Source organism: Ipomoea triloba, chromosome 10 (assembly GCF_003576645.1).
Source record: "Ipomoea triloba cultivar NCNSP0323 chromosome 10, ASM357664v1".
Taxonomy (NCBI): Eukaryota; Viridiplantae; Streptophyta; class Magnoliopsida; order Solanales; family Convolvulaceae; genus Ipomoea; species Ipomoea triloba.
Window position 1 is genome coordinate 9338095 of NC_044925.1, and position 8843 is coordinate 9346937.

The 8843-nt window shown below is 38.1% G+C and overlaps 1 protein-coding gene across 4 annotated transcripts; it reads right to left on the reverse strand.

The window, feature by feature from the left end:
- Window positions 1-515: 515 nt before the first annotated feature.
- LOC116032464 (protein NARROW LEAF 1-like) lies at window positions 516-8144 on the reverse strand. 4 transcript variants are annotated; one of them, XM_031275040.1, is made up of 7 exons: window positions 7950-8144; window positions 7282-7312; window positions 6686-7180; window positions 6229-6372; window positions 4838-5078; window positions 1377-1877; window positions 516-1262 (listed from the first exon to the last, which is right to left on the reverse strand). In XM_031275040.1, the coding sequence occupies exons 3-7, from the start codon at window positions 7166-7168 to the stop codon at window positions 799-801; spliced, it is 1833 nt and encodes a 610-aa protein (XP_031130900.1). In that variant the 5' UTR covers window positions 7169-7180; window positions 7282-7312; window positions 7950-8144; the 3' UTR covers window positions 516-798. The 4 variants fall into 4 exon arrangements, with proteins under 4 accessions (XP_031130900.1, XP_031130901.1, XP_031130898.1 ...); XM_031275041.1 differs by having other exon boundaries at window positions 6686-7189; XM_031275038.1 differs by lacking the exon at window positions 7282-7312 and having other exon boundaries at window positions 7950-8143.
- Between the last annotated feature and the right edge of the window lie 699 nt (window positions 8145-8843).

The window sequence follows — 8843 nt, forward strand, 5'->3', positions numbered from 1 at the left end:
AGATAGGGATAACATTTCAAATGTGATAATGATTGGGGGACCAAAAGTGCTTTTTCCCCTATTAAAAATAAACAGCTATTAGTAGTTTACTTTCTAATGTGGACCATTGTTTATAGAATAATTTGTTGCTAATGTGGACCATAGTTCATAGAATAATTTGTTGTAAATTAATCGTTGGTTCATAGAATTTATGTACCCAATGAATAATTTGTTGCTAATGTAGACCATAGTTCATAGAATAATTTGTTGTAAATTAATCGTTGGTTGATTTTGGAGATGAATTTATGTACCCAATGAATTCAACAAATTTGCATACCTGCTGGGTGCTGCGTATATAATCATATCCAACGAAGGAAGAGTTATTGTTCTTGTGTGACAAATTAAAGAGAATGTGTATAGCAGATGACAATTCTTTTTGTCAATGTTTTTTTTTTTTTCTTTTCTTTTCTTTTTTGTTGTGAATCCAAGTAGTTGTAGTCTGAGGGGGGCTCTGAGGATTCCCCGAGAGAGAGAGAGAGATTGTGAACTAAAACATCATATCCCCCAGTGGAAGTGCATATAAATAATTACAGTTCCCTTGTGATTTGAAGATTTGTATTATATCTTACAACACTAATCTAGAGGCTAGAGCTGTAACATTCATTCATTCATTCACAATTAGATGTGAGGTGTGAGGTGTGAGGTGTGAGAAAGAATAACCCGACTGTCCCGTCATGCTGTGCTGTGTTGTGTTGTGTTGTGTTGTGAAGCCCAATTGTAGGTTTCCTCAAACCTCTCAACTTGGGTTTGGGTATTTAGTTATCTGGACAAGTCATGAAGCCAAGCCAACTGAGATTCCGAAAGCTTTCTTCTCTTCACTTCAGGTTCACCTAACTGCAAAGAAACAGAGAACTCTTCGTTACCCGACCTATGGCTATGGCCATTTTTCGATTCAACTCTTTCCCCCTTCTGTCGGTGCACTGGAGATGCGTCAGCGATGCTCGGAATGAACTGGTGCTCAATACTACTGGGAATGGGAGGTGCTTCACTTCTGCTCTGAATCTGAATCTGGAATTCGTGTACATGGGGTGGGATTAGTCCTCGCGCCTCAAAATCGCCATCAATGGGAACTTGTTGGATGTTTAGATCAAGTGTTTCAAAGTTCTCCTCCTCGGCTTTCTCTTTCAAAGCAGCAGCAACTCCTCGCTCACCAGGGGATGACTCAGCCACAGTAGACCCGATTCCCACTTGTGATGCAGCATTTCTCTGCTCTTCTAGTGCAGCTATTTACCAAAACACCAAAACTACTATTTAATTAAGAAAGAAAATGAAATTTATAAACTTGCAGCATCAGTTTAACAGCCTAAATTCAAAAATCTATGTATGTATATACACACCTTGAAGACCTTCATTGGATGTAACTAGATCGAGTTCAAGGAGATCAAGGAGGCGGCCCAAGTCAACCCCACTCGTCCAATTCTCTGGAGGTTGACCAACTTTCAGTTTTAACCGACCTCGATTAGCTGTTCCGCCCCATATGATTCCAACAGGTCGTGCCTTCTCTCCATTTTTACCAGTCAGAAGAATGAGGCTACCACTATCACCTTCAAGATCAAATGTCAGTTGGTTTTCACCAACAACAAGAAAGTCGGTGAAGAAACATATTCCTTTTACATCATTATACTCTAGGGCGTAGGCCATTATAGTCCCTGTGGTCAACCCCGAGCTCCTCCCAACTTTCACCACTTGCCTGCCAATCAGGCTACCAATGGGAGCCTGAAGGTCTATTTTATTCACATTGCCAATCTCACCTATGCCTTTCACACATGTAGTCACACTGGACATGCCAAAATCTTCTGCAAAAGGAATGAAAGCTCCATCTGCCCTTACAAATGTTTCTGTAGGAACAAGCATGTTAGGAACAAATTTGTACAAGCCATGCACAATTGGATTTATAAATTATAATACACAAAAGCTTTAGAAAGTACAGCTAAAGCCCATACACTCTACATAACAAGTATGAATCACACAATTGGAATCACTAGAAAAGGAGAGACTTGGCATTGTCGTAAATATTCCATTCCAAAAATGGAAGGTTCAACACAATTGAGATTTTTTTTTTTTTTTTTTTTTTGAAATTGGAAGCAGTTACTAATTCATGAGTTGGCATGTACAAAATGAAATCTTCACTGCTTTTCTATTAAGCTTATCATCTTTGTTTAATAAACGATTCGCTACTAAGGGATTTTTTTTTGTGAACATGCTAGAGCTGACTCCTATACATACATACATATATATAGGAGAGGATTCAGGTGAGAACACCTCCCCTGTATAAAGTGTGGACACATCCACACCTTCCATCTTAAGAAATCAAAGGCTAAGATCTTACTGTTACTAAACTTTCAAGTTTACTACTAACCTGTGCTTTTTTTTTACTAAAACCCTCAATTATTGATGAACCTTGCCAGACGACTGAGATCAGTCCTCTCTTTTTATAGGAGGACCAGGTTCTCATTTGAACCTGCCCCTATATATATATATTGATGAAATCAATTCAATTTCTTTACTACTTATTGTTGAAACCCTAAGCCCTTTTAAGAATGGGCCCATTAATTTAATAGTCTATTCTTGTATAAATAGGAGATATTTGTGCAGTTTTTAGTAGAGAATACAATGGATCCTTTATTCTTCACATGGTATCAAAGCCTAAACCCTAAATAACCTTTTTGTTACCCTGGTCGCCGCCACCTTAGTGCTGCCGCGACCGTTTTCTCGTTCTGACATCTGCCTTGTGGTTCTTCTCCCAAACCAACACCACAGGCCTAACCGGAACCTCGTCGCGAGCCTGGTGCTGGGATTTGTGTTAGATTGCTGTTGAAGTGGTGGAACCGCAGCCGGAGGATCGGGTGGCATGGGTGAGTCAACAGAAACCTCAATAGGCAAAAGGCTACACTCAAATTTTTGGTTTGGATTACACTGATACTTTTTCTCCTGTAGCTAAAATTGCATCAGTTCGATTACTTCTATCTTTGGCAGCCATAAGTCATTGGGCCTTACATCAGTTGGATATCAAGAATGCTTTTCTACATGGCGACCTTCAAGAGGAGGTTTATATGGAGCAACCACCCAGGTTTGTTGCTTAGGGGGAGTCTGGTATGGTATGTAAACTTCGCCGCTCCTTATATGGCTTAAAACAATCTCTATGGGCTTGGTCTGGGAGTATCTCTTCAGTCGGTTCCAGACCAAGTATTTGGGCAAGCTAAAGTATTTTCTCGAAATTAAAGTAGCCCAGTCTAGCAGTCGTATAGTCATTTCTCAAAGAAAGTATGCGATGGATATTTTAGAAGAAACTGGTATGTTGGATTGTAGACCTGTGGATAATCCACTGCCTGACCGAGAACGATACAGGAGGTTAATTGGAAAATTGAATTATCTTACAATCAATCTCTTTTGCAGTGAGTGTTTTGAGTCGGTTTCTTGAGAAGCCTTGTGATACCCATTGGGATGCTACTGTTCGGGTTCTAAGGTATATCAAGAGATCACCCGGGCAAGGTTTGTTATATGAAGATAGAGGACATGCTCAGGTTGTTGGATATTCTGATGCAAATTGGGTTGGTTGTCCATTTGACATATTGTTGGATATTCTGATGCAGATTGGGTTGGTTGTCCATTTGACATGCGTTCTACTTCGGGTTATTGTGTACTCATTGGTGGTAATCTCATATCTTGGAAAAGTAAGAAGCAAGATGTTGCTGCCAGGTCCAGTGCTAAAGCTGAATACCGGGCCATGGCCCTTGCCACGTGTGAGCTTATGTGGCTGAAGCATTTACTACAAGAATTGCAATGTGGCAATGTTGCTCAAATGACACTAATATGTGACAACCAAGCAGCTCTACACATCTCCTCAAATCCTGTTTATCATGAGAGGACTAAACACATCGAGGTTGATTGCCACTTCATCAGGGAGAAGATTGTGTCAGGGTGCATTAAAACCAGCTTTGTCAATTTTACAGATTAGTTAGCTGATGTCCTAACAAAATCTCTTAGAGCTCCTAGAGTTGAGTATATTTGTAACAAGCTTGGAGCATATGATTTATACTCTCAAGCTTGAAGAGGAGTGTTGAAACCCTAAGCCCTTTTAGGAATGGGCCCATTAGTTTAATAGTCTATTCCTACATAAATAGGAGATATCTGTACAGTTTTTAGTAGAGAATACAATGAATCCTTTATTCTTCACACTTACTGCGGTGATGAAGAATGAACTTCTCACTATATTTATTCCTTTTTCTACTTCTTCCAAGTGCAGGATAACCCAAAGGGGTTGTGGGTGTTTTTCAACCAACTGGGGCTCTCCCCTCACCACTGACCACCCCCATGAGGATGTTTTATAGGGTTCATAACTACTCTTACTACAGAACACTTACCTAGCCAATGCTTAGCTCTGGTACACAGTAACATCATTAACCTAAAAATTCTCACATCGCAAAAGATTTTGAACTGGGCAGCTAGCCTAAAAGATTGCAGCCAATAGAGTCCTGCATAATATAATATTGCATCCGTGTGTTGTGTGTGTGTGTGTTGGGAGGGGTCAACGAGTTAAAAGCACATCCTCCAACAACATTATCTAGGAACTGAGGGTATTACAGTTTTCTCTATTTAGAGGAAAGTGAAGTGAGGGAAGAGAAACAATATCGCTTCAAAGCTGTTTAATATTGAGAGGACGCTATACTCTATCCAAAACAGATGATGTTGCTTCATGTTAGTGTAGTGAGCTTATAGTGCATGGGTGCGAGCAAATAGTGCATGTTACCAAATTGGTTGTAAGCATATTACTGGCATTATAGAGTTTAAACTTTACCTGGGTTCATTCCTGCAAACATGCCGTACCAAAGATCATCAGTTATGAATGATGTTGCTCTCTCTACAGCACCCAAATACACTCCAGGTCCAAGGCTTGGCGGCAAGGGATGAAACATTTTCTGGCTTGGGTAATCCAAGTCAACTGCTACATGCCGATTAGTGAGAAAACCAACCTGCCGGTTTCCTGTCCGACTTTTAACAATAGCACCCAAAGTTCCATAAGTCTCTTGACTTGCCACCTGATAGAGCATAATTAGGTTAACCAAGCTAACAGTTGGTGGCATGGAAATAAATATGTTATGGCAGACGTGAAATTGAGTTATTGAGACCATTATAGTTGCTCAGATTTAGTGACAAAATAATGGAAAGTCAGGCCACTTCAAAGCTCAAACAGTTGGGGCACATTCACTAGTACAGTAAATACTTCCAGGAAAAATGGAAAAGGTTTGATGTTCAAAAGAAACTATTTCCCAAATAAGAAACAAAAGCTCTGTTTTCCATTTCTCCTTAAAAAAAAAAAAAACTAATCCTGACTTCCTGAGAACACCAAGCCACCACTCCCACCACAACCCAAACTGGTTTTCTTGAATCAAGAAAATAATTAAAAATTCGAATGCATATGTTTGTTTCCTATAACTACATAGACCCTTATGTTTTCAAGATCCTAACTGTGCCACTATTTTTCCTTTTCCTCAATGTAGTGGAAAGGTTCATGATCAGTTACTCCTTCTATGGTAGTGCAAACACACATCTCTTTCTTGCCTTTTGGCGGTACTGATACTGTTTTGGGTTTTGGTAATTCATAATTTTTCTACATACGTTACGCAGATATTTGACATGGATCGGAAAAGCTGTAACCTTACAGCTATTTTTACAAAGAGTTATATTAGAATACTAAGAATAGGATGTTAAATGGTTCATCTGTTCTTCTGTTTTACGTTAGTCTAAGAATATTCTTGGTCACCAATCGATTAAAAGAGAGAGAGACAGAGAGAGTTTATCAGTAAACAATAATTTTATTGTTGATTTTCTGAACAGCTATCCAATTTTTAAACTAAATGCCTTTGAAAAAAAAAATAACAAAATATAAACAGAAAATATTGTGTTCTGTTTCTTGGAAATAAAAGACAAAACCAGGTGGCAGGTTTGTTTTGTTAACTCATGATATAACTACCACCTACGTTTTAGAGTCCTTTCTTGCTCCTTACTCTTAGTTGGTAGTCCCTTGAGGGTGTTTATCAAGGTTTCTGATTTCAGTCTCCTAAATGATCACGAAGGAGCCAAGGGCAATAAGGCAATAGTGCTTGCCCTAATAGCATACTGAAGATAAAGAAAGTTCCACCACACAGAGGAGAATCATTGATGAAAAAAGCATTGAGAAGAAATCACCTGAGACCCAGAACCAATGCAAGGGTCACTTCCACGCAAGCCATCCACGAGTTCATTGTACAATTGTTCCTTTGGGGTAGCTGCAGGTGCACCGTAGTAAGAGAACTCAACAACATCAACGTCACACCATATGCCCCCTGGTCCCTAGTCAATTACGTATTGAATATACTCAACTTTCATAACATTCACAGTAGGATGGATGAGTTTCTAAAATTTTAACACATATCTCAATGTTCTTCAATGTTATCTCCACACAACTAATTCAGATTTCAATGTAGGTATGTTCTCTCTAGAATCAAGATTAACAAGGAAAAAAAGAAAAAAAACAATATAACATGAGAAATGAGAATACAAGCTCTAGACAAACACTTACCCACTAGAATCATTTAAATAATTCAACCATGACTTTAGGACAGTATTACCAAAAGTAAAAACTGAGAAATGTATAACTTAAAACCTCAAGATAGGCTGGGAGACATTCGACACAGCTCAGACACTGCCTGTTGACTTTTCTGGCAACGAAGACAAGAATAGCAGGTATTTCTGTCAAAACACCACGCCTGATGCGAAATCCAATTGCTGTTCCAAGACTAAACCGGCGAAGGATTTTGCTATGAAATGCCCTAATGGTCATAAGATCAAGCAATGTCGTAGCTTGTTGTCCAGATGGAAGCCGTCCATGAGTTTCAGGTAGAACCCTCTTCTGAAGGTGTCCAAAGTAATTTGCCCTCTCAACAGCATCCAACCGGCTAGGCCATGAAAAGTAAGCTGCATTGCTCTCTGGGATCTGACTACTTGATGCAAAGGCTTGTAGTGATGGAGGACTTGTTGAAGGCAGATTCATATGATTGCAACAATTTCTTTCCAAATCTAAAGCTGATTCCTCTGATTGTGCAGATCCGGAATGATTGAATCTCAAATCCAGCTTTGCCCTCTCCATCTTTCAGCTTTCCTGAACAATCTTAGTTAAAATTTATTCAACTCAGCAGCTAGCTAAAAGGTTCCAAGAAAAGTTTCAAGTAGAGCAAGAAAACAAAATATTATTCCTCTTACATCATAAACTCCCATGTTTAATGTGATCAATCTGCAAAATTCTTATACATTGTACATTAATTTATATACATAAAATTATATAGAAGAATGATTTCTGAAAATTACAACACAATGATAAAACAGACACTAATCATACCAACTCCATACCACAAGTTATAGAATTGATCCATTTCATAAAAATCACTGAAATGCATATTTGGAATTTGCATAAACAACTAATTTGAGGAACATACAATAAAACTAGACCTTGAACCTATTATAAATATTAAACAAGCATAGTAAAACACTAACGACAATATTCAAAGATACGAATGGAACGAAAACCAATAAAATGAAGTTTGCTTCGGAACGCAGATAAGAGTTATAAAAATGTTGCAGCTGTTTTGCACAGAAAATCAATACAGCTGAAACAAGCTAACACCTGAAACACTAACATAGTTTTAATATATACATGCACAGAGAGAGAGAGAGAGAGAGAGAGAGAGAGAGGGGGAGAAAGTCAATTCATGAAACAGAAATTTGAAGGCTCGTGGAACGTGCTTAGAAACTGAACATAAGATTAGCTTAGAGAAATAGAAAGAAAAAAATTAAAAAGGGAACTAACCAAAACCCATATTCGAGAATAGATAAAAACTGAACCTTTGAATGGAATTCAATGGAAAACTAACCAGTCATCAATGATAGAGCTGTAGAAAGCCGCTTAAAGAAATTCATGCCCTAAGCAAGCAGTCATCGATGAAGCTCTTGAAGAGCCATTTATAAAATCAATCAATGGAAATGGGTGCGTCGATCAATACTTCAATAGACCCATATTGCCACTCTGCATTTTATCAAGAAATAATTGTTTTCTGACCCTTTTCTGTATATGTGTGGCAATATGTTATAGGAAGGGAGGGGGTTATTTCCAGAAACTGGAAAATATTTTTATTTATTTATATATATATATATACATAGAGAGAGAGTAGAGTTCATGTGTGGCCGCGCCTTTCCGTGCAGTCGGTGCAGTTTACACTACTCAATGTTAAAAATGCACTGCACAAATATGCACTATTATGACAGATCGCCAAAAAACACACCACTAGGTATAAAAAATTACACCACACAGTATTGAGAAATGCACAATTAGAAACAGGAGAATTATGAGGTGTTTTATGCATTTTCATTGTGGTGCGTTTCTTAACTTTGAGTGGTGCGTTTCTTAATATTGAGTGGTGTAAACCGCACCGACCGCAAGAAAAGGCGCGACCACATTTGAATAGAAATATATATATATATATATATACATTAAGAAAAGTTAATATTATATAAGTCCTCCGAGTACATTAATTTTGCCACGTTTAGTCCTACACTTTCAAATTCACTATTCGTGATCCTTCAAACTTTCAAATTGTTATCATCCATTATCCAAGTTAACCACCAATGGTTCATCAACTATCAAATTATAATCATTCATAATCCTTCTAGGACTATGAGTGATTAACTTGGACTACGGAGGATAACAATTTGAAAGTCGAATGATCATTAATAATTAATTTGAAAGTTTATGATTAAACGTGACAAAA